The sequence below is a fragment of the Hyperolius riggenbachi genome, chromosome 6 (assembly GCF_040937935.1).
Source record: "Hyperolius riggenbachi isolate aHypRig1 chromosome 6, aHypRig1.pri, whole genome shotgun sequence".
NCBI classification, from domain to species: domain Eukaryota; kingdom Metazoa; phylum Chordata; class Amphibia; order Anura; family Hyperoliidae; genus Hyperolius; species Hyperolius riggenbachi.
In genome coordinates, this window is record NC_090651.1 from 242619738 (window position 1) to 242646570 (window position 26833).

Consider the following 26833-nt stretch of genomic DNA (forward strand, 5'->3'; position numbering starts at 1 on the left):
GTGGACAGGACAGATCCGTTCCTGTGCAGCCTTGGATCTCCGGGGAAGGGAGGGAGGAGAGGGAGGGGGGGGGGGGGAATTTCGCCGCGGAGGGGGGCTTTGAGGTGCCCCCCCGCAACACCCAGGCAGGCAGGAGCGATCAGACCCCCCCAGCACATCATCCCCCTAGTGGGGAAAAAAGGGGGGCGATCTGGTCGCTCTGCCTGCACCCTGATCTGTGCTGGGGGCTGTAGAGCCCACCCAGCACAGATCAGCTAAAACAGCGCTGGTCCTTAAGGGGGGGTAAAGGGTGGGTCCTCAAGTGGTTAATGGGCTAGTTGACATTTAATGTGTTCTTCGTGCGCAGAAAAAAAACTGACATTCTGCATCCTGATTCTGCACATTTTGTCAAGTTCTCTGTATCAATTACATTAGCTGCTGTGAAAAAAAGTGTGCGTTTTCCTGCATAGAAACACACTTGGTGTGCAGAAAAAGTATGCAGGAAAACTGAAAGACAAGTGTGTTCCCTGCCTGACAGTGAAGTCCATACATGTGTACAAACGACTTTTATTAGTTTGACACTAACAGACTTTCAAACAACAAGTCATTTGATCAGTCATTTGATCTAGTCCATTGTTCTATCAAGTCCATTAACCAGTTAAACGACATGTAAATTAGCTGCAGCTACCATTTCAAGCGTTTTGTCGTCTGTGTGTACAAAGAGTCTGAACAACTTTTTGTTTGAATGACAAGTCGTTCAAACGTCCGGTTTGAAAGACAATCGGGCCTAAAATCAGATGTGTGTATGCACCTTTAGGCTGGTTTCACAGTGGGACGTTAAAGTCCCACGTTACAGCAGCCAGTAACGCAGCCTAACTCACAGCACTGTAAAATCAATGTGCTGTTCACAGTGCACACATTGCGTTACATAGTAACGCAGCACGTTTACACAAAGTGCTGCATGCTGTACGTTATACTGGGCTAAGCCACGTTAGACTGTTTGCACATGCTCAGTAATGCTGGAGGAGGAGGTCTTCCCTCCTCCTCTGCTGCCAGCCACATGGCTAATTAATATTCACTGCACTGTGGAGACTCATGGTGGAACTGTAGTGTTGTCCGGATCATGAACGAATTGTTCATTTGATCCGGATCTTTTTTGTGAGTCGAATCAGCCGGATCATCACAATGAAAGATTTGGTTCACAGTGGATGTCTGTCTGGAAGAAACAGGAACATACAGAATGTACAGTGCAGGGAAAGTCCTGTCTTGCTAGTCATTTCACCCAGTCTGCTTCCCTAGTAAAAGGATTCAAATGATTCGGTTCAAAGATCCGGATCTTTTCAATGATCCGATTCAAATGATCCGAATCCTTAAAAAGATCCGGACTTCCTATCACTAACCTGGAGCGGCTGCTTTGAGAGCTGTATAAAGCAGCTCAATCTGACGTCCAACTTCAACACCACCATGCGTTGCGTTAGGGGCACGTTATGCGACCTTAACGTCCCCTAAAACGCAATGTCTTGGTGGGAAAGTAGCCTTAGAGTAGTACAAGAGGATCCCTGCAGTTATACTGAGTGGAGACAGGAGACTTGCATTTGGAGACATATCAGCAGGGAGGGTGCTGGGAAAATTCAACAGAAAGTCACAGGACTATTGGAGTTGCACACTCTGTGACAAGGGCATGAGGTGACTGCAACAGGGAAGAGGAAGTACTAAAATGACAACAAGCCTCAGCAGATAAGGGTAGGAGAACTATCTGAAATGCAGACGAGGCAAGGAACAGCTATAAGACACAGAAAAAGTGAAAAGTTGGATATTGGCCAAATTTTCACACCTCAACATTCATTTACCTTACATAGGCAACAGCTTAAAATGCCTCAAATATTTATGGATTCACATCAGTCATTAACGTTGTGTGCAGCAACGAGAGGCGCACACACACTAACTGCTAGGCACTTGAACCATAGAAATAAAAACACATTAGACAGCACTGCTGTCTACCAAAATTTCTTCACTGGACTAAACCTACATTGCATATCACTTTGGGAAAGGAGATTGCTCCGACTTGAGTATGCCCACATCTCTTCCAAAGTGCAGGACACACTGCAAGAATGTCTTACTCACTGTATGTACCAGCAAAAGGGCAGCAAACTCAGGAGGCAAATAGAGAAGACTTGGAAGCTGCACTACAGCATAGCACCTACCTGGGATGCGCGATATTCTCTGCTGTGTGAGGCAGCACTGTACATGTACCCATACACATCGATTTTCCCATTTGATCCCCTGCAGATTTGATTAATCTGCTGGGAATAGATTCCCCCAAAGAGCCATCTGATTGATTGAAATGGATCGATTTTGAATGGATAGAAATGCTAGGTTGGTCCAGAGCGGGGCACGACTGGTAGTCCAGAAATAGGCATAGTGTAGCACTGCACTAAACACCACAATGCTACAGTTCGATCAATATATTATATATTCCCTAATGAAAATCACTGTGCTGTGTGTGGTAGGACTCAATCATTGGGTATGAATCTACAGTATATATGTATATCCAGTTTTAGAGTTATTGCAGTTCTCAGAGTAGAGGTAGTGTAAAGGAAAGCCAACACTGCATGCCAAAGATCTAGTGGCCCCAGTGTTGTCATTGCTTTTCCAGTGCCTTCCATAGAGTCACATCTTTCTAGTGCCCCTCATACCATGCTGCAGTCTCCATCCACTAGCCACAGTGTGCCCCAATTGCAAAGTGCTCCCAAAACATCTTTCAGCTTTCTAGGTCCCCTACAATGTATTTACCCACACAGTGTCCCAAACTTTGTAGCATTCTACTACTGGCAGTGTCTGTAATCTCACTGCTAGCACGAGGGACCACAGCGACTGCTGATAGATTGTGGGATTGGGTGGCAGGAAAACATGCTACAAGTAAATGCTACATACCTTTTGCATGTGTCCTATATACCACTGGCAAGCATTTATCATCAAAAGCACAAGTAAGGTTCTAATGACAAAAACCTCCCCCCGAATATATCCAGGCACATCGCCTCTAGTTAGGACATTTAGATAAATAATTTAAGGAAAGGGAGGCGCTAAAGGGGGTGTGGCCAGCAAAATAGCAAAAATCGCTAAGATAAAAGCCGGGGTCATAAAGGAAAGCATTCTCTTACTTAGTCACCTACACTGCGCAGAAGTACCCAGGTAATCGTAGGTGTCCTAACTCTTGCCCTGTAACATGCATAGTGCAGACATGCAAACATTCATTGCTTCAAACCTATTTAGGGATTAGGAGCACACATCCTGACTTCCTGCATTCCTTTGTGAACTTAAGCTGAGTACATACGTCCGATAACGATCGTTCGAAAATGGCCGATAACGATAATCGAAACGATAATCGTGCGTTCTAAAATTTCTAACGATCGCTTTTTTGAACGATAACAACCTTTATCGTTCAATCCGGCCGATCCAACCCGGCGGATTTTTTAAACAGATAATCGTTCAATCGTTGCCGTGTGTACGTTTCTCAATACTAACGTTGTTACATGTGTGCTGAGTCGCCTGATTTCTCATTGCCTCACTTCCGTTTTTTTTATTGGTCGTCGTTCGGTACTTTTTATGAAAATCGTTCATATGTGTACACGATCGTTCGTTTCGAACGATATTGTCTTTCTCATTTTAATATCGTGCAAACGTCACGAATCGTTCGTAACGAACGATCTTTATCGGACGTGTATACGAACCTTAAGACCGCGGCTTTTAACTTATCTGTAGGGATAACAGTGGTGCCTGGGTGAGTGAATCTGTGAATGCATTTGTTTGAACATTTGCATGCGAGTGTGCAAAGGGTTAATGATTTTAGGTTCTAATGTCAGTCACATTATCAACAACCAGAAATTTTCTATGACATTGGTAGTTATTACCAGCAGCATGCAGATATCAATGCATGCAGATATTACCCCAAAAAAGGCAGATGTTAAAGGGAAGGTTCAGGGACAGTTAAAAAAAAAATAAATCCAAATCCACTTACCTGGGGCTTCCTCCAGCCCGTGGCAGGCAGGAGGTGCCCTCGGCGCCGCTCCGCAGGCTCCTGGTGGTCTCCGGTGGCCTACCCGACCTGGCCAGGCCGGCGGCCAGGTCGGGCCTCCTCTGCGCTCCATTGTGCATTCCACGTCGGTGCGCTGACGTCATCGGACGTCCTCCGGGCTGTACTGCGCAGGCTCAGTAGTTCTGAGCCTGCGCAGTACAGCCCAGAGGACGTCCGATGACGTCAGCGCGCCGACGTGGACCGCACAATGGAGCGCAGAAGAGGCCCGACCTGGCCGCCAGCCTGGCCAGGTCAGGTCGGCCACCGGGAGCCTGCGGAGCGGCGCCGAGGGCACCTCCTGCCTGCCACGGGCTGGAGGAAGCCCCAGGTAAGTGGATTTGGATTTTTATTTATTTTTTAACTGTCCCTGAACCTTCCCTTTAAGGGAAACTAGACACCTGGGTGCTTCTATGTTAAACAATTACCACATATAATACCCCCTAAGGAAGGTTCATAAATGATCTGACTTTTTTTTGGGGGGGGGGGGGGCGCATTTACTTACCTACTCCGTAGCCCCACTGTCTATATAAGGGCATTCATCTTGCTGCATCTAATACAAAAGTACCTTAAAGAACAAGTGACGCCCATGCTAACCTAGAAATAAGAAACACATATATAAGTAAATAAATACTACTTCTACTTACATAACAGTATTGTGCTATCCACGTAATGATTCCTGTGAATTTTCTAAAGGAAAAGCAGAAAATCCTATTCTAGGCAGTGGCCATCTTGCCAGGCTAATGCTGACATCATATCCTCCCTGACTCTTGTTTTACCCCCTCCCTTCTCTTGCTCATTGTGTATTCATTAGCTGCCCTCCTCCCAGAGTCTACAGACACTCCCACTGAGGTGTATACTAACAACTGCAGTCTTTTTTTTATTTACACATCCAATCACTGAGTCACCTCAGCCTTGCTTGTAAACAAAAGTAACAGAGGGTGTTTCTGATAAGCAGCTAGGAAGGGAAATAAATGGAAGAGGAGGAATATATTATAGATAAAAAGAACTTCCAGCATTCAACTCTTTGACACTACAGCCAGTGCGCCTAAAGCATGTGATAACTACAAACGATAACAGCAGAAAAAGTTTTGCAAGTTTTGAATGGAGGATTAGCATCTTTATCACTTAATACACTCAGACCAATTGCTGTTGAAATTTGGATTTTTATGGTGACAATACCGCTTTAAGTACCTGTAGCTTAAAGTAGCCGTGGTGATGTTGCGCTGCCCACATCACATTAATGAAATACATCCCCTGGTATGCATAGCACGGCCGGTGCTATGCATACCAGGGGATGTATTTCATTAATGAGATTACTTCTCAAGGCTAGAGATGTAATCAACATCCTTGTGGGAACCTCAACCTGTGGTTATCTATCATGTCTATATGCTACAAGGAGGACACTGGGATGCTTGGACACGCAATGAGGGTGACACTGGACTACAGCAACACATTGTAAGGACATTGGAATGCAGGGACACACTATGAGGGTGAAATAGGAATACAGCGACACTTTATAAGGGGGACATTGGAATGCAGGGACACACTATGAGGGTGACATAGGAATACAGCGACACATTATAAGGGGGGGGGGGCATTGGAATGCAGGGACACACTATGAGGGTGACATAGTAATACAGCGACACATAAGGGAGGGCATTGGAATGCAGGGACACACTATGAGGGTGACATAGGAATACAGCGACACATTATAAGGGGGGGGGGGGGCATTGGAATGCAGGGACACACTATGAGGGTGACATAGTAATACAGCGACACATAAGGGGGGGGCACTGGAATGCAGGGACACACTATGAGGGTGACATAGGAATACAGCGACACATTATAAGGGGGGGGGGCATTGGAATGCAGGGACACACTATGAGGGTGACATAGTAATACAGCGACACATAAGGGAGGGCATTGGAATGCAGGGACACACTATGAGGGTGACATAGGAATACAGCGACACATTATAAGGGGGGGGGGGGGGCATTGGAATGCAGGGACACACTATGAGGGTGACATAGTAATACAGCGACACATAAGGGGGGGGCACTGGAATGCAGGGACACACTATGAGGGTGACATATGAATACAGCGACACATTATAAGGGGGACATTGGAATGCAGGGACACACTATGAGGGTGACATAGGAATACAGCGACACATAATGGGGGGCATAAGAATGCAGAGACACACTGAGGGTGACATAGGAATACAGCGACACATTATAAGGGGGACATTGGAATGCAGGGACACACTATGAGGGTGACATAGGAATACAGCGACACATAAGGGGGGCATTGGAATGCAGGTACGCACTATGAGGGTGACATAGGAATACAGCAACACATTATAAGGGGGACATTGGAATGCAGGGACACACTATGAGGGTGACATAGGAATACAGCGACACAATATAAGGGGGACATTGGAATGCAGGGACACACTATGAGGGTGACATAGGAATACAGCGACACATTATAAAGGGGATATTGGAATGCAGGGACACACTATGAGGGTAACATAGGAATACAGCGACACATTATAAGGGGGACATTGGAATGCAGGGACACACTATGAGGGTGACATAGGAATACAGCGACACATTATAAGGGGGGGGGGCATTGGAATGCAGGGACACACTATGAGGGTGACATAGGAATACAGCGACACATTATAAGGGGGACATTGGAATGCAGGGACACACTATGAGGGTGAAAAAGGAATACAGCGACACATTATAAGGGGGCATTGGAATGCAGGGATACACTATGAGGGTGACATAGGAATACAGGGAACATTTTGAGGGTGACATAGGAATACAGCGACACATTATAAGGGGGGGGGGCATTGGAATGCAGGGACACACTGTGAGGGTGACATAGGAATACAGCGACACATTATAAGGGGGACATTGGAATGCAGGGACACACTATGAGGGTGACATAGGAATACAGCGACACATTATAAGGGGGACATTGGAATGCAAGGACACACTATGAGGGTGACATAGGAATACAGCGACACATTATAAGGGGGACATTGGAATGCAGGGACACACTATGAGGGTGACATAGGAATACAGCGACACATAAGGGGGGGGGGCATTGGAATGCAGGGACACACTATGAGGGTGACATAGTAATACAGCGACACATAAGGAAGGGCATTGGAATGCAGGGACACACTATGAGGGTGACATAGGAATACAGCGACACATTATAAGGGGGGGGGGGGCATTGGAATGCAGGGACACACTATGAGGGTGACATAGTAATACAGCGACACAAGGGGGGGGCACTGGAATGCAGGGACACACTATGAGGGTGACATAGGAATACAGCGACACATAAGGGGGACATTGGAATGCAGGGACGCACTATGAGGGTGACATAGGAATACAGCGACACATTATAAGGGGGACATTGGAATGCAGGGACGCACTATGAAGGTGACATAGGAATACAGCGACACATTATAAGGGGGGTATTGGAATGCAGGGACACACTATGAGGGTGACATAGGAATACAGCGACACATAAGGGGGACATTGGAATGCAGGGACGCACTATGAGGGTGACATAGGAATACAGCGACACATAAGGGGGGCATTGGAATGCAGGGACGCACTATGAGGGTGACATAGGAATACAGCGATACATTATAAGGGGGACATTGGAATGCAGGTACGCACTATGAGGGTGACATAGGAATACAGCAACACATTATAAGGGGGGCATTGGAATGCAGGGACACACTATAAGGGGTGACATAGGAATACAGCGACACATTATAAGGGGGGCATTGGAATGCAGGGACACACTATGAGGGTGACATAGGAATAAAGCGACACATTATAAGGGGGGGCATTGGAATGCAGGGACACACTATGAGGGTGACATAGGAATACAGCGATACATTATAAGGGGGGCATTGGAATGCAGGGACACACTATGAGGGTGACACAGGAATACAGCAACACATTATAAGGGGGGGGCATTGGAATGCAGGGACACACTATGAGGGTGACATAGGAATACAGCGACACATTATAAGGGGGACATTGGAATGCAGGGACACACTATGAGGGTGACATAGGAATACAGCGACACATAAGGGGGGCATTGGAATGCCGGGACACACTATGAGGGTGACATAGGAATACAGCGACACACTATGAGGGTGACATAGGAATACAGCGACACATTATAAGGGGGGGGGGGGCATTGGAATGCAGGGACACCCTATGAGGGTGACATAGGAATACAGCGACACATAAGGGGGGGCATTGGAATGCGGGGACACACTATGAGGGTGACATAGGAATACAGCGACACATTATAAGGGGGACATTGGAATGCAGGGACACACTATAAGGGGTGACATAGAAATACAGCGACACATTATAAGGGGGGCATTGGAATGCAGGGACACACTATGAGGGTGACATAGGAATACAGCGACACATTATAAGGGGGGGGGGGGGGGCATTGGAATGCAGGGACACACTATGAGGGTGACATAGGAATACAGCGATACATTATAAGGGGGGCATTGGAATGCAGGGAAACACTATGAGGGTGACATAGGAATACAGCGACACATTATAAGGGGGGGGGGGCATTGGAATGCAGGGACACACTATGAGGGTGACATAGGAATACAGCGACACATTATAAGGGGGGGGGGGCATTAGAATGCAGGGACACACTATGAGGGTGACATAGGAATACAGCGACACATTATAAGGGGGGCATTGGAATGCAGGGACACACTATGAGGGTGACATAGCAATACAGCGACACATTATAAGGGGGGCATTGGAATGCAGGGACACACTATGAGGGTGACATAGCAATACAGCGACACATTATAAGGGGGGCATTGGAATGCAGGGACACACTATGAGGGTGACATAGGAATACAGCGACACATAAGGGGGACATTGGAATGCAGGGACACACTATGAGGGTGACATAGGAATACAGCGACACATTATAAGGGGGGGGGGGGCATTGGAATGCAGGGACACACTATGAGGGTGACATAGGAATACAGCGACACATAAGGGGGACATTGGAATGCAGGGACGCACTATGAGGGTGACATAGGAATACAGCGACACATTATAAGGGGGGAGGGGCATTGGAATGCAGGGACACACTATGAGGGTGACATAGGAATACAGCGACACATCATAAGGGGGGGCATTGGAATGCAGGGATGCACTATGAGGATGACATAGGAATACAGCGACACATTATAAGGGGGACATTGGAATCCAGGGACACACTATGAGGGTGACATAGGAATACAGCGACACATTATAAGGGGGGGGCACTGGAATGCAGGGACGCACAATGAGGGTGACATAGGAATACAGCGACACATAATAAGGGGGACATTGGAATGCAGGGACACACTATGAGGGTGACATAGGAATACAGCGACACATTATAAAGGGGGCATTGGAATGCAGGGACACACTATGAGGGTGACATAGGAATACAGCGACACATTATAAGGGGGGGGGGGGGCATTGGAATGCAGGGACACACTATGAGGGTGACATAGGAATACAGCGACACATTATAAGGGGGACATTGGAATGCAGGGACACACTATGAGGGTGACATAGAAATACAGCGACACATTATAAGGGGGGGCATTGGAATGCAGGGACACACTATGAGGGTGACATAGGAATACAGCGACACATAAGGGGGGGGGGCATTGGAATGCAGGGACACACTATGAGGGTGACATAGGAATACAGCGACACATAAGGGGGGGTATTGGAATGCAGGGACACACTATGAGGGTGACATAGGAATACAGCGACACATTATAAGGGGGACATTGGAATGCAGGGACACACTATGAGGGTGACATAGGAATACAGCAACACATTATAAGGAGGGGCATTGGAATGCAGGGACACACTATGAGGGTGACATAGAAATACAGCGACACATTATAAGGGGGGCATTGGAATGCAGGGACACACTATGAGGGTGGCATAGGAATACAGCGACACATTATAAGGGGGACATTGGAATGCAGGGACACACTATGAGGGTGACATAGGAATACAGCGACACATAAGGGGGACATTGGAATGCAGGGACACACTATGAGGGTGACACAGAAATACAGCGACACATTATAAGGGGGGCATTGGAATGCAGGGACACACTATGAGGGTGGCATAGGAATACAGCGACACATTATAAGGGGGACATTGGAATGCAGGGACACACTATGAGGGTGACATAGGAATACAGCAACACATTATAAGGAGGGGCATTGGAATGCAGGGACACACTATGAGGGTGACATAGGAATACAGCGACATTATAAGGGGGGGCACTGGAATGCAGGGACACACTAAGAGGGTGACATAGGAATACAGCGACACATAAGTGGGACATTGGAATGCAGGGACACACTATGAGGGTGACATAGGAATACAGCAACACATTATAAGGGGGGGCATTGGAATGCAGGGAAGCACTATGAGGGTGACATAGGAATACAGCAACACATTATAAGGGGGAACATTGGAATGCAGGGACACACTATGAGGGTGACATAGGAATACAGCGACACATTATAAGGGGGACATTGGAATGCAGGGACACACTATAAGGGGTGACATAGGAATACAGCGACACATTATAAGGGGGGCATTGGAATGCAGGGACACACTATGAGGGTGACATAGGAATACAGCGACACATTATAAGGGGGGGGGGGCATTGGAATGCAGGGACACACTATGAGGGTGACATAGGAATACAGCCACACATTATAAGGGGGGGGGGGGCATTGGAATGCAGGGACGCACTATGAGGGTGACATAGGAATACAGCGACACATAAGGGGGACATTGGAATGCAGGGACACACTATGAGGGTGACATAAGAATACAGCGACACATTATAAGGGGGACATTGGAATGCAGGGACACACTATGAGGGTGACATAGGAATACAGCGACACATTATAAGGGGGACATTGGAATGCAGGGATACACTATGAGGGTGACATAGGAATACAGCGACACATTATAAGGGGGGAGGGGCATTGGAATGCAGGGACACACTATGAGGGTGACATAGGAATACAGCAACACATAAGGGGGGGCATTGGAATGCAGGGACGCACTATGAGGGTGACATAGGAATACAGCGACACATTATAAGGGGGGGCATTAGAATGCAGGGACACACTATGAGGGTGACATAGGAATACAGCGACACATAAGGGGGGCATTGGAATGCAGGGACACACTGAGGGTGACATAGGAATACAGCGACACATTATAAGGGGGACATTGGAATGCAGGGACACACTATGAGGGTGACATAGGAATACAGCGACACATTATAAGGGGGACATTGGAATGCAGGGACACACTATGAGGGTGATATAGGAATACAGCGACACATTATAAGGGGGACATTGGAATGCAGGGACACACTATGAGGGTGACATAGGAATACAGCGACACATTATAAGGGGGACATTGGAATGCAGGGACACACTATGAGGGTGACATAGGAATACAACGACACATTATAAGGGGGGCATTGGTATGCAGGGACACACTATGAGGGTGACATAGGAATACAGCGACACATAAGTGGGACATTGGAATGCAGGGACACACTATGAGGGTGACATAGGAATACAGCAACACATTATAAGGGGGGGCATTGGAATGCAGGGAAGCACTATGAGGGTGACATAGCAATACAGCAACACATTATAAGGGGGAACATTGGAATGCAGGGACACACTATGAGGGTGACATAGGAATACAGCGACACATTATAAGGGGGACATTGGAATGCAGGGACACACTATAAGGGGTGACATAGGAATACAGCGACACATTATAAGGGGGGAGGGGCATTGGAATGCAGGGACACACTATGAGGGTGACATAGGAATACAGCAACACATAAGGGGGGGCATTGGAATGCAGGGACGCACTATGAGGGTGACATAGGAATACAGCGACACATAAGGGGGACATTGGAATGCAGGGACACACTATGAGGGTGACATAGGAATACAGCGACACATTATAAGGGGGACATTGGAATGCAGGGATACACTATGAGGGTGACATAGGAATACAGCGACACATTATAAGGGGGGAGGGGCATTGGAATGCAGGGACACACTATGAGGGTGACATAGGAATACAGCAACACATAAGGGGGGGCATTGGAATGCAGGGACGCACTATGAGGGTGACATAGGAATACAGCGACACATTATAAGGGGGGGCATTAGAATGCAGGGACACACTATGAGGGTGACATAGGAATACAGCGACACATAAGGGGGGCATTGGAATGCAGGGACACACTATGAGGGTGACATAGGAATACAGCGACACATTATAAGGGGGACATTGGAATGCAGGGACACACTATGAGGGTGACATAGGAATACAGCGACACATTATAAGGGGGACATTGGAATGCAGGGACACACTATGAGGGTGATATAGGAATACAGCGACACATTATAAGGGGGGCATTGGAATGCAGGGACACACTATGAGGGTGACATAGGAATACAGCGACACATTATAAGGGGGACATTGGAATGCAGGGACACACTATGAGGGTGACATAGGAATACAGCGACACATTATAAGGGGGGCATTGGAATGCAGGGACGCACTATGAGAAGGACACTAGAATGTATACAAGGGGACATCAGTATGCTGCAACATGCTACCAAGGTAACACCGGGATGCTGGGACACAGTATGAGAAGACACTAAAGTGCAGGTATATGCTACAAAGGGGATACTGGAATGCAGGGACACACTATGGGCTTGATTCACAAATCAGCGCTAACTGTTTAGCACGGGTGTGTTTTGGTACCTGTGTGTGTTTGGTACCTGTGTGACACAGAGAACACCAGCAGCGTACCTATGTCACTCTGCGAGTTACAGTCGGTGGTCGCCGCGTTATGACCATTCTAGTTATTGCATATTCTTTCTGCTTGTCATGACAAAGGGCGGGAGGAGGCATACAACACCATCTCCTTTTACAACTCCGCCCTCTGGCAGAGGAAGAGTAATGCTTCATACACACTTGAGATAAAAGTCTTTGGAAAAGGCAAGATCACAGACCAATTTTACCACCCTTCCTGTAGTATGAGAGCCATACCTACACAGTCTATTCTATGGAGCTGAACTCCCCATCAGATAAAATCTTTGCAAGATGCTGCACACAAAGATGCCCGTACACACTCAAAAGATCAGTATCTGCAAAAGATCTGTTCCTGCAAAAGATCAATTTGCAGGAACAGATCTTTTGCAGATAATGATCTTTTGAGTGTGTACGGGCATCTTTGTGTGCAGCATCCTGCAAAGATTTTATTTGATGGGGAGTGCAGCTCCATAGAATAGACTGTGTAGAGTATGGCTCTCATACTACATGGAAGGGGGTAAAATTGGTCTGTGATCTTGCCTTTTCCAAAGACTTTTATCTCAAGTGTGTATGAAGCATTAAAACAACACTGCTGGACACAGGAGGGAGTTTTTTGTCCAGACAGCCATCCCTATACCACCAAAGGATTGGCATTACATTCCACCAAAGGACTATCTATTCCACAGAACTTTCCAGAATTTGACTTCATATCTTCTGTTGGACTTATTATCGCAAAGGACACGGTAACTTGACAAACTGCTCAGACTGTAATCAGCTATTTTCATATTGAACCCTTGTTATTTCTGTATCGATTTGTTTCTATTGCTATATTTAGTTCTGCATTATTTCTTTAAATAAACGATTAAAAATCGTTCGTCTAAGTGCTGTTCTGAAAAATCTCTGCAAAAAGAACTCACATCTTCAAAGAGAGACACGTTACCATAACAGTGTTAATATTAATATTGTTATTTTTCTACCTCTAGAAAGGTTGTCAAATTGACCCTTTTTCCTACAGGATTTAGCTAGAGTTAGACTTAGCGCATTCGCACGCTTTATTGCGAATTGGTGGCAGCGACCTGGCCTCTATATGAGAGCCCAGATTGTATCGATTGTATATACAATCGAAATTGGACTGTGTGTGGACTCACCAACCAATCCAAAAGGATACTTTGCCTGCAGTTCTGACTGCCTTCAGGATTCCCTCAAGGTCTGAGGCTTTATGGTAAACTGCAGGAAAGGATACAGGAATTGGTGGGTGACTGCGCATACGTCACAGCTGGGACACAGTATGAGAAGACAAAGTGCAGGTATATGCTACAAAGGGGATACTGGAATGCAGGGACACACTAGAAGTAGGACAACAGTATGCAGGGACACATTATGGGCTTGATTCACAAAGCGGTGCTAACTGTTAGCACGCCTGTGAAAACCCCCTTAGCACGTCTAAACGAGTTTTCGCACGTAAAACTTTACGCGCGCAAAACTTTATGCGCGTAAAACTTTACGCGTGCACTGCACAGAGTGCAGGGCGCTCCGCGCGAAGTGCCCATTAAAGCCTATGGGACTTAGCGCGCATAAGACTTTGGGCGCGTAAAACTTTGCGCGCGCAAAGTTAGTGCGCGATCTGATTGAGAAATCCGGTGCTAACCTACTTAGCACCCTGGTTAGCACGTCTAAAGGCTTTAGACGTGCTAAGTAGGTTAGCACCGCTTTGTGAATCAAGCCCTATGAGGACTTTGGAATGCATTGACACAGATTGAGGACGACACTAGAATGAAGGTATATACTACAACAAAAAAAAACACAACAGGACTGCTGACTATGCTACCGGGGTAAACTAGAATGTTGGGACACATTATGAGGAAGACGCTAAAATGAAAGTACATCCTACCAGGGGGACACCAAAATACAGGGGCATGATACCAAAGAGACACTGAAACGCAGACACAGTATAGATTGAGTAGAGGGTTGTGGAGGACAGCAAAATGTAGGGACATGGTACCAGGGAGACACAAGAATGCTAGGACACACTACAAGGAGAAAACTGGAATGCAAGAACATGCTAACCGGGACACTGGAATGCAGTGGCGCATTATGAGGAGGGCATTGAGCTGCAGGGACACAGTATGAGGAGGATACTGGAATGCAGGTGCATGCTACGAGTGTTACAACAGAATTCTGGGAAACGCTACTGAAATGCAGGGATGGGCGATAAGGGAGACACCAGAACGCAGGGTCACACTATGAAGACACTGGAGTGCAGGTACACTCTGAGGAGGACAACAGAATGCTGAAACAGGCTGTGAGGGGCGCACAGTATAAAAAGGACACTAAAATGCAGGTACATGCTATGAGGGGGGCAGCAGACTGCAGGGACATGCTACAAAGAGGGACACTGGAATGTTAGGATACGGTACGTTAGACATTGAGGGATTACACGGAGATGCTAGGACACATTGCACACTGCATGCATTTCCGATTCCGCTTTTTAATCGGTTTTTACCTCCGATTCTTAATCTTTACCACATGCTGCGTTTTTTGATCCGTTTTTCTGTTGAATGTATTCAGGGAAAATCGGAATTGAAAATCGGATTCGGAATCAGAAAACGGATTTGCAGTGTGCAGGGAGCCTTAGGGCTGTTTTAAACTGAATACCTCCACACGTAATCGTTAAAGTAATCCTTAAGTCAAAAAAAAAAAAAAAGACTTTTACTCACATGGGGCTTCCAATAGCCCCCTGCAGCTGTTCGGTGCCCTCGTCGTGTCCCTCCGATCCTCGTGTCCACACAGAGCAGCCGCTCCAGGAAGTAAACACTGCACGTCACTGAATGCAGTGAATATTAATTAGCCATGTGCCCGGCCGCTCTCCCCTTCTCCCCAACATGACTGAGCATGTGCAAACAGTCTAACGCGGCTTTGTCGCGTAGAACGCACAGCATGCAGCACTTTGCTGCGTTACAATGTAACGCAACGTGGGCAGTGTGAACAGCCCACTTGTGTTACATTGCTGTGCGTTGGGGGAGCGTTACAGGCTGCACTAATGTGCGCCTGTAACGTCCCTGTGTGCAAGAAGCCTAAAAGGAAACCTAAAGCGTTTAAAAAAAAACAAGTTTAACTTACCTGGGGCTTCTACTGGCCCCCTGCAGCTGTCTTGTGCCCACGCTGTGCCAAAATGATCCTACGGTCCCCCACTGTGGCTCAGTTTGCTTTCTGCCAACTACTCAGTTGGCAGGCCACTGTGCCTGCGCAGGTCCTCATTTGCGCTCCTGTCAGCGAGAGCGTCCTGTGCAGTACAAGGTGTTCTCTTAATGGGTCCGATCAGGATACTCTTGCCGACGGAACCGTAAACAAGGAAGTGCAGGTGCAGTGGCACACTGACTGATCAGTTGGCAGAAACTAAAGTGAGCCATGGCGGGGGACCGGAGGATCAGTTTGGCATGGCTCAGGCACAGGACGGCTGCACGGAGTTGGTAAAAGCCCCAGGTTAGTTAAACTTGCTTTTTTTTTTTTTTTTTTTTTTTTTAAACGATTTAGGTTCCTTTTAAGTCCTTTGCCTATGCATGTAGGCTGAATCGATACGCAGGCAGGAATTATGGTACAGGGGCATGAACTCTGGAAAACACTGCTACCAGGGACAAGCTGGAAGGCAGGAGATACAGGACTGAAGACATCTGAGACACACACCAACAAGCAAGTCCTACCTACAGCATTCACACACAGACATGTTTCCCATACACAAGCAAGTCCTCTCACAGCATTCACACACAGCCATGCTTCCCATAAACAAGCAAGTCCTCCCAAAGCACTCACACACAGTCATGCTTACCATACACAAGGGACACTTTACTCACTGGGAGCCATCACAATGCAGCTTCCTCTCTCCTATCCTACTCCCAGCACAACCCAGCTACTGCAGAGACAGGCTAGACTGCTGGGAGTGGCCCTGTGGGAGGAACATGCAAATTCAAGACAGGAAGTTGCAGCCCTACTTCAGCTTCCAGTTTTTATGCATGCATGCATATACTGTAGTAAATAGCAAGTCAAAACATACCTAGCAACTGGCTCTTTTAATTTCACTTAAAATAATTGGTTGCTGGATCCTCCACATTCATCTATTATCCAGATAAACGAACAGCTCTGGGATCCCAGAGATAAAATTTCCCAGGCCTTGTGACCCTCAATCACCATTAATAACATAATTTTAAGCAAAAATTGGTACTTATCCGTTAGCCGGGCGCATCCGGCAGGTGGCGACAAAACTCCACCAGAGTTACAGCTTTCCCTACTATCCATGTCAGCCTGGAGGGGGAATAGTAATTAGCGCCACCTGCCGGATGCGCCCGGCTAACGGATAATTACCCAAAAATTTATAATAGTAATAATAATAAAGTACAGAATATGCCATTACTATAAAAGCTAATTATTACAATATTCTGTAGAAGAAATCATTATCTACTAATAAGCTAGGTCCACACAAACAAACACCACTTCCTTGCTGCTTCTCCTGGCAATTGTGACTCACTGACACCTCACATAAGAAGGGGAGAAGGCTCAATATGGCTATCTGAGCTCCAACTGCTGGAGGCAAGGCTGTGGAGCTCGAGTCAATTTTTTGGTATCTGGAGTCAGGAGTTGGTGATTTCGAAGTCGGATGATTTTTGTACCCACTCCATAGCAAGGGCTGTCTACATGGAGCAATTTTGTTTACCTAGAGTCAGAGTCGATGGTTTCATAAACTCAGGAGTTGGAGTCGGATGATTTTTGTACCGACTGCACAGCCCTGGCCTGGAAGGCAGCACTGTGTTGACTGGAGATCTGCAGATCTGTGATGTATTGCAGCAGGCAAATTCATTCCTTGTACTGAAAAAATAAAGGTGCCCATACACATATCGTTTTTTCCTGGCACATTTGTTCACTGTGAATAAATCTGCCTGAGATCGATACCATAACATGGCTGCCCAATTGTAATTTTGATTTTAGGTTGAAATCATTCTAAGCTATTGATAACCCTTGATGGAAAAATCTTGCTCGAAAGGGGTGGAGCAGATGTGCAGCGGTAGTTTTGCAGGAGACAGACAGACCCCCCCCCCTCCTTCTAAAGTAGTGCTCCCCAGACCCCTGCAGAGTGTTGGCAGTGGAGTGTACTCACCTGTCTGCCAGTGCGTTTCTCCTGTGCCCTATTCCCATCCCTGCTAGTGTGCCTATTTCCCGTGATCCAGTGTCATGTACGTTACATGAGTAGGGTACATGCCATGGAGAAAAAAACACACCGGTGGGGATGGAGACAGGACACAGAAGTAAACGCACCATGAGTGCATACTGCTGCCTACACTCTGCAGGGGCCTGGGGGAGCACTGGATATGGGGGACCTGTGGGGCCTGCATGTTGGCCCTGGACAGTGTGTGGCAGTAATAGATCCTTCTCTGATCAGATTTCGATCAGAGAGGGATCTATCTCTTGGTCAAATCTGCTGGCCATCTGCCAGTATATGGCCACCTTTAGATATTTTGCAGCATAGATATTATTATTTAACCAGTTCGCATTCAGTCGTTTTTCGCTTCATGCATCCGAACAATGTTCACCTCCCATTCATTAGCCTATAACTTTATTACTACTTATCACAATGAACTGATCTATATCTTGTTTTTTCCGCCACCAATTAGGCTTTCTTTGGGGGGTACATTTTACTAAGAGCCACTTTACTGTAAATGCATTTTAAAAGGAAGAATAAGAAAAAAACGGAAACAAATCATTATTTCTCACTTTTCGGCAATTATAGTTTTAAAATAATACATGCCTCCATAATTAAAACCCACGTATTGTATATGCCCATTTGTCCCGGTTATTACACCATTTAAATTATGTCCCTATCACAATGTATGGCAACAATATTTTATTTGGAAATAAAAGTGCATTTTTTCTGTTTTGCATTCATCACTATTTACAAGCTTATAATAATAAAAAAAAAAGAAATATTTCATCTTTACATAGATATTTAAAAAGTTTAGACCCTTAGGTAAATATTTGTGTTTTTGTTTTTTTTATTGTAATGTTTTTTTGTTTTTTTTAATTAAACATTTTATGTGGGCATTTTTGGGAGGGTGGGATTGAAATTGTATTATTTTTTGGAAATATATGTGTATTTTTATTTTTATTTAACATTTAGATGTAGTTTACTTTTTGGCCACAAGATGGCAGCCATGAGTTGTTTACTGTGACGTCACTCTAAGCGTACCACGTACGCTTAGAGCGACATAGGAAGCAGAAAAAGCGTAGCTTCCGAGAGAAGCTGTCGCTTTTTCTGCGGGGGAGAGGAATCAGTGATCGGGCACCGTTGCCCGATTCACTGATTCACTGGCTAACAAACCGCCGGCCGGGAGCGCGCGTGCACGCGCGCGATCAGCCGCGTGGACTCGCAGGAGCGCACATGGCTTCCTGGACGTGAGTTTCACGTCCAGGAATGTCAAATAGTTAATATTTATATAGTGCCCAGTGCTCATCACGGGCTTGTGATCACAAGTAACTCCCAGATGCCACCATGAACCCCCCCACCCCGCAGTCGTCACCCCCAATTCTTCCTGGGCACCAGAGGTGGAGAAGGGCCCCTTTCCATGGAACGGACAAGGACTCGGGGGATGGGGGGGAGGGAGGCACTGGAGGCACTAGGCTAACCCAGACGCGTATCTGGAGGGATGCAGATATGACACGTGCCCCAGGCGACCTCCCTCTTCAATCATCAGGGGGGGCGCAGAGCTGCTGACAGCATTCCTGAGTCTAAGGGAATAACAATCATCCAGCAGCCTGCCCTTCTCAGCCTTTGTCATATATCTACATTACAAGCTATTGAGAGGTGAACACCGAAGTTTTCCCTCACTCCCTAATACAGACCATGTCTCAGTCCCCGGAGATAGCAGCAGAAGCGTCTGGTCTGGAGGTTACAAGATCTCACATCCATTCAGCTCTGTCATTCACACATTCCTCAGCCTTATCTCAGAGTGCTGTTTACTTACTTTTATTTATGGCACTCTCTGCACTTTAACCATTACGCTGCTGGCAATCACTGTGGCCAGATTTAACACCCTCTCTCTTGTACAGTGTACATCAGTTGTTAGAATGCATTATATTTCTAGCTCAGTACCTATCTACTGATATTTAATAGGTTGTCAGACTTTTATTATGTTATAATTGTCACTGCAAATGTTCCATTGCTTTCATTCATATGAGAGTGGTGGCTGCCAAATGTATTTCCTTTTAAACAATACCAGTTGCATGGAAATCCTGCTGATCCTTCTGGTCACTAGGGTCTAAATCACACACCTGAAACATGCATGCAGCTAATCTTTTCAGATGTGTCATAGACATTTGATCTGCATACTAGGGTCTATGGCAGGGATCACACTTGTTTTTCAGTTTTCAACTCAGCTTTTTCTGCGTACATTTTCTGCACACCAAGTGTGTTTCTATGCAGAAAAACTTGTGCTTTTTTTCACAACCGCTAATGTAATTGATACAGAAAACTGACAAAATGTGCAGAATTATCATGCAGAATGTCAGTTTTTTTTCTGTGCAAGAAAAACACATGAAGTGTGAACTAGCCCCTTGATTGACATGAGTTTTCAGTTTTTCTGTGCAGAAAACGCGTATGAAAACAGTCAAGCATGTTCCCTGTCTTAAAGTATTAGAGGCAGTGGATCAGAAGGATAGCCTCATTTATTTCATGATGGGGTTACCCTGTCCAAAAAGGTTAGACAGGATGCTGTTGATTGTAGGTGTGTGTGTGTGTGTGTGTGGGGGGGGGGGGGGCCTGGGGGGCGCAATTTTAGTATTTGCCATGGGCGCTGTCTTGCCTAGATACGCCACTGGGCTAACCTCCTTTAGTTATATTCAGATGATCCCTAGGGCACCAACTCCCATGTGTTGCATCTTATTTGCAACCTCTGTATTCCATTTGTAGCCTTCTCTTCCATATGCAGCAATCCCTCTTCAATGTCCAGTTAGTTGCCACCCAAGGCCTGGGCTTTTTTCCAGAAATCCGTCCCTGCAGATATGAGCTAGGGAGTGGAATTAAGTGATGCACGGGGAGAGTGCCATCCACTACACCACCATGCCACCTACTTTGCATAACTGTCTAATCCATTAACATTTTCTCTCTCTTCATCTCTACCGTATTTCTCTAGTCCCTTTCTTATTGGTGTTTTGGGTAATCACCAGTGGGGTAGCAGATGATCTCGGTATCTTCCGGGAGTGTCTTAAAGACCCTGAATATGAAGGGCTGCTGCATATTGCTAGTCATGGTTTGCATCCTGGGAAGACTCTGCATCGGAAACACATAGCCATTGTTGGTGCCGGGCTTTCTGGACTTGCTGCAGCCAAAAGTTTGCAAGATGCTGGTCACAAAGTAAGTACAATAAGTTCTAATTACATTTTTGTTGGACAGAGTATTTATTCACCATTTATTCACCTACCCCACCTCTACCACACTCTAACTCTCTCAGTCAACTACCTTTTCCACAGTCCTACCTTATGTGTCCCTCCCCCACACTTTAGATTGTACAGTGGCTTGCAAAAGTATTCGGCCCCCTTGAAGTTTTCCACATTTTGTCACATTACTGCCACAAACATGAATCAATTTTATTGGAATTCCACGTGAATGACCAATACAAAGTGGTGTACATGTGAGAAGTGGAACGAAAATCATACATGATTCCAAAATTTTTTTACAAATCAATAACTGCAAAGTGGGGTGTGCGTAATTATTCAGCCCCCTGAGTATATACTTTGTAGAACTACCTTTTACTACAATTACAGCTGCCAGTCTTTTAGGGTATGTCTCTACCAGCTTTGCACATCTAGAGACTGAAATCCTTGCCCATTCTGCTTTGCAAAACAGCTTCAGCTCAGATTAGATGGACAGCGTTTGTGAACAGCAGTTTTCAGATCTTGACACATATTCTCAATTGGATTTAGATCTGGACTTTGACTGGGCCATTTTAACACATGGATATGTTTTGTTTTAAACCATTCCATTGTTGCCCTGGCTTTATGTTTAGGGTCATTGTCCTCCTGGAAGGTGAACCTCCACCCCAGTCTCAAGTCTTTTGCAGACTCCAAGAGGTTTTCTTCCAAGATTGCCCTGTATTTGGCTCCATCCATCTTCCCATCAACTCTGACCAGCTTTCCTGTCCCTGCTGAAGAGAAGCACCCTCAGAGCATGATGCTGCCACCATGATATTTGACAGTGGGAATGGTGTGTTCTGAGTGATGTGCAGTGTTAGTTTTCTGCCACACATAGCGTTTTGCATTTTGGCCAAAAGTTCCATTTTGGTCTCCTCCGACCAGAGCACCTTCTTCCACATGTTTGCTGCAGATCTGGGGGGGGGGCGGAACCCGCCTGTCCTTGAATGCTGGGGGCCGCCCGCCGAGCTGGAGGGGTAGCTGGCAGAAAGGGGATATTGGGCCTAGCGGTGGGGAGGGGGGTCGGACCCCCCCCCCCTCCCTCGCCTGGGTCCTCCGATCTGCGCTGCTCCTCCAGCGTTAAACCAGCGTGCATATCATTAAGAGGCAACGGGCGGGGGAATAACTCACCTCTTCCGCGTTCCATCATGTGCTCCACTGACGTCACTTCCGGCAACGCCGCCCATTGTATTGTGAGTGGACGGCCTTGCAGGAAGTGACGTCAGTGGAACGCACGATGGAACGCGGAAGAGGTGAGTGATTCCCCCTCCCGTTGCCTCTTAATGATATGCACGCTGGTTTAACGCTGGAGGAGCAGCGCAGATCGGGGGACATAGAAGGACCCAGGACACGAGCGGACCTTTCCGCCAAGGCTGCTTCAACCGGTAAGCTATGCCTGGCACAAATACTGACACCCCGCACCTGACACCAAGTTCTTAAAAATCACAGCCTGATCTCTTTTCCCTCCCCTGGATGACTGCGGCACCCAGTATTATGCAAAGGTGTATACAGGGGTGGGCCAGGAGGATGGATGAGGCATGTTGTGAAGAGGGGTAGTCTTAAACGGCGAGTATATGCCAAACTCTTTATTTTAACTGGAAAAGTTGGGGGGTCGTCTTATACGCCGGGTCGTCTTATACGCCGCCATATACGGTAATAATAATAATACCATTCTCAGACAGTGTATTTCCGTAGCAAAATGAGCAAACAGCAGATACAAATAACAACTACAATGGAGAGAGATTGTTGGCTTCATATATACTGTATCTAGATATGAGGTCTAGCCCCTAATACACAGCAAAGGTATTCTCACTTTGGCATAGCAGGCTTGGTTCTCATTTGTGCCGGATCACAGGAGGACAGCGGGAGTAGACAATTTAGTGTCCAGTCCGATAATCCACTGTGGTCTGGCTCAGAGGCGTAGCTATGGGTGGGCAAGGGGGTACATATGTCCCCGGGCGCAGCACTGTGAGGGGGCTCAGCACAGCCATCGCACCCCCACGTGCGTGAGAGGCGGCTCGCTGGCTGCCTAAAGTGCCCCTGCTTTTCTCCCTCCCTCTGCAGAAGCGTTAACAGCAGCAGAATAAGGGTGTACATCTGGCTATCTGAATAACTTTTGAATCCACCCATGACCACATTCTGATGTGTGGCCCCGATCATTTTGTCCAGAGGGGGGCGCTAAAACTGTCTTTGTCCCCGGGGACTGAAAACCCTAGCTACGCCTCTGGTCTGGCTGTAGCCCTCAGCAGATGCATTACCACCATATGGGGAATGCATCTGCTCTTCCGGGATTATCAAGGACTGCACAAAAGTGCGGCCCACTTACTGCAACAGATCCCACAGTTCCATTGCAGAGTGACAAGTGTGAATGGCTCCTATTTATTAAGTGAAATAGTGGAGCACCAGGGGCGTAGCAATAGCCATAGCAGCCATAGCGCCTGCTATGGGGCCCTGAAGCAGAGGGGGCCCAGGCAGTACTTAATGTATTCACTATTAACTTTCTTGTGTTCCTCCACCCTCTGACTTTGTTTCAGGGCCCACACATGCAGTGTAGATTGCATGAGAATGTCAATTGCCCAATTAACTCCGATCCATTGGGTAGTGTACAAGATACAGAGGCGCCAAAAGAATAAAAGGTAATTAAATGAACTTAAAAAACCAACTGGTTAAACAGAGGAGGCAGCTGTGGTCTTACCCCCTCCAAACAGACACAGGCAAGGACTGCGATTCAGACAGTCAACAATTTATTCGGAACTCCAAAAAACATTGTTGACTGTCTGAATCGCAGTCCTTGCCTGTGTCTGTTTGGAGGGGGTAAGACCACCGCTGCCTCCTCTGTTTAACCAGTTGTTTTTTTTTAAGTTCATTTAATTACTTTTTATTCTTTTGGCGCCTCTGTATCTTGTACACTATATTGAGTCCACCCTGGGTGGAGGGTTGTTACCCTATTTTCCTGTCTACAGAGAGCGACTTTTTATTTCTGAGTGGGGTCAGGATTGTTCTCCCCACCTGCCTATACAGTGGTTGCCTATTGGTAACCCTGGTTTGTAAGTATAATTTTAACTTCTCATTTATTTTGTTGTCCCCAAGACGAATTACACTATTGGGGCTCTTGGTGTCCCTCTGCTTTATCCATTGGGTAGGGACAGGTGGCCCCATGAAAGTTTTGCTATGGGGCCCCATAATCTCTAGCTACGCCACTGTGGAGCACTCCTCTGTTGAGTCAATGGATGTGTCTCAGTGGAACCAGCTGCACTCTGGATCACTAATAGCGAAAACCAAGAAGACCAGCACCATCCAATAAAGTTTGCTCTTTTATTTTCTTTGAAATAGCATAACAGCAGTCAAAGGCAACGTTTTAGGGCAGCCGCCCCTATATCCAGCTATGCTGTCTATGAACCTTGTTCATAGACCTGATTCATAGACAGCATAGCTTGATAAAGGGGCGGCTGCCCTGAAACATTGCCTTTGACTGCTGTTATGCTATTTCAAAGAAAATAAAAGAGCAAACTTTATTGGATGGTGCCGTTCTTCTTGGTAATGGCTCCTATTTATAAAATAAGAGCCATTTACTGTCAGTTTTGCAATGAGCGGACAACGAACAATGTCTATTCTCAGCTCAAGTGGGAAAACAGCCTCAGAGTGGGTACTTAAGTTATCTTTCCAGCTTACCACAAGGTGACACTCGCCTCTGACCTAATTCCCGTCGTTCCGTGCATTGCGACGCACGCACCATGCTCCCGTCTATGAAATTTCTTTGCCGCCCATTGACTCCAATGACTTCCGCCGATCTGATGGTAATGCACTGCAGCAGGGCTGGGCCGAGGCGAGAGAGGCTCCAGCCTCAGAGCGCAGAGTGTGTGTGTGTGTGGGGGGGGGGGGGGTGCAGAACTTACTCAGCTATCTTTTCCCTATTGTGTTTGAAGCAGAGAGAAATAAGAAAGGGGGATACATGGCAGTGACTGCAAGCCAGATAATTAACGATTAAGGTGTTGGGGACCCTGGGGTGCCTCTTGCTCTTAGTCTAATAGCAATCAGTATGTGACGGCTGTGGTGGGAGGGATGGGGGGTGCACTTTGGTGTCTCAACCTTGGGTGCTGGAGGACCTTGTCCCGGCTCTGCACTGCAGACTTTGCTTCGGCTCAGCGATGAATCAGAAACTTCCGGCACAACACAGCGCAGGTAAGTGTGCAAGGCCACATACTCTTGCATTGCTGCTGCGTCACTCTGCGGTAAAACAGGGTAACGCAATGTGAGAAAAAAATAAATAAAAAGGAACACAGGCAAGCTCTATTCAGGAATGTTACTGTATATACCCGTGTTTATCTGATCATGTTACATATCACTTCAGGTATCCTTGAAGTACAAACAATGAAAAATGTAAATAATATATGAAATTAATCTATTTTTTTTATATCCCAGGTGACAGTGCTGGAAGCCAGTGGACAGGCAGGGGGTCGTGTGCAAACCTACAGAGATCCAGAAGGCTGGTATGCAGACCTGGGGCCCATGCGTCTTCCTCAGTCTCACAGGTAAGCCTTGTCATGTCAGTTTTGAAAAAGAAAAAAAGGACAAAATGAACCCATCCCTCAAGACTTACCAGGAACAAGCTACCATAGGACATACTTCATACTAGTATGCTTTAGGGTTACCCAATTTTATTTTATTTCTTTATTTTTTGGTGTAAAAAAAAAGTGTAGCTGTCTGGTCATCAAACTGGAGTAAAATAGGAATAAATGTACAGAACAATAATTAAGGGCCCGTTTCCACTAGAGCGAATCTGCATGCGTTTCCTGCATGCAGATTCGCATAGCCAATACAAGTGGATGGGACTGTTTCCACTTGTCAGAATTTCTGAGCGTTTTTCTGTGCAGAAAAAATCTGCATGGCAGAGCCATCAGAATTCGCATACCGCATACCGCTATGCAATTCGCATTCAATGTATTTCATAGGAAATTCGCATGTTTTGGTATGCAAATTTTCATGCGAATTTGCATACGATTTTGCATAGAAACAATGGAAAAGCACACAGGCACTGCCATGATTAAATTCGCATACATTGGCCTCAATTCACAGAGCTTTATCAAACACTTTATCAAACGTTTGATAATTTATCTCAAGGGTAGAATCTAGTTTTGAATTCACTAAGGTGTTATAGATTTATCGAATGTTTTATCGATGAAATGATCAATAAATCTAAAACAGCTTAGTGAATTCAAAATTAGATTTTACCCATGGAGAAAATTATCAAACGTTTGATAAAGTGTTTGATAAAGCTCTGTGAATTGAGGCCATAGTCATCCATGCGAAATCGTATGCGAATTCGCATGAAAATTTGCATACAACCACATGCAAAATTCGC

General features: G+C 46.3%; 1 protein-coding gene across 1 annotated transcript in view; it reads left to right on the plus strand.

Moving 5' to 3' along the window:
* Window positions 1-26833, plus strand: part of LOC137522143 (L-amino-acid oxidase-like) — an 86094-nt gene that overhangs the window by 18375 nt on the left and 40886 nt on the right. The window contains exons 2-3 of the mRNA XM_068242173.1: window positions 21195-21415; window positions 25894-26003. Coding sequence (XP_068098274.1) covers window positions 21195-21415; window positions 25894-26003 — 331 coding nt within the window. The remainder of the gene's footprint in view (window positions 1-21194; window positions 21416-25893; window positions 26004-26833) is intronic.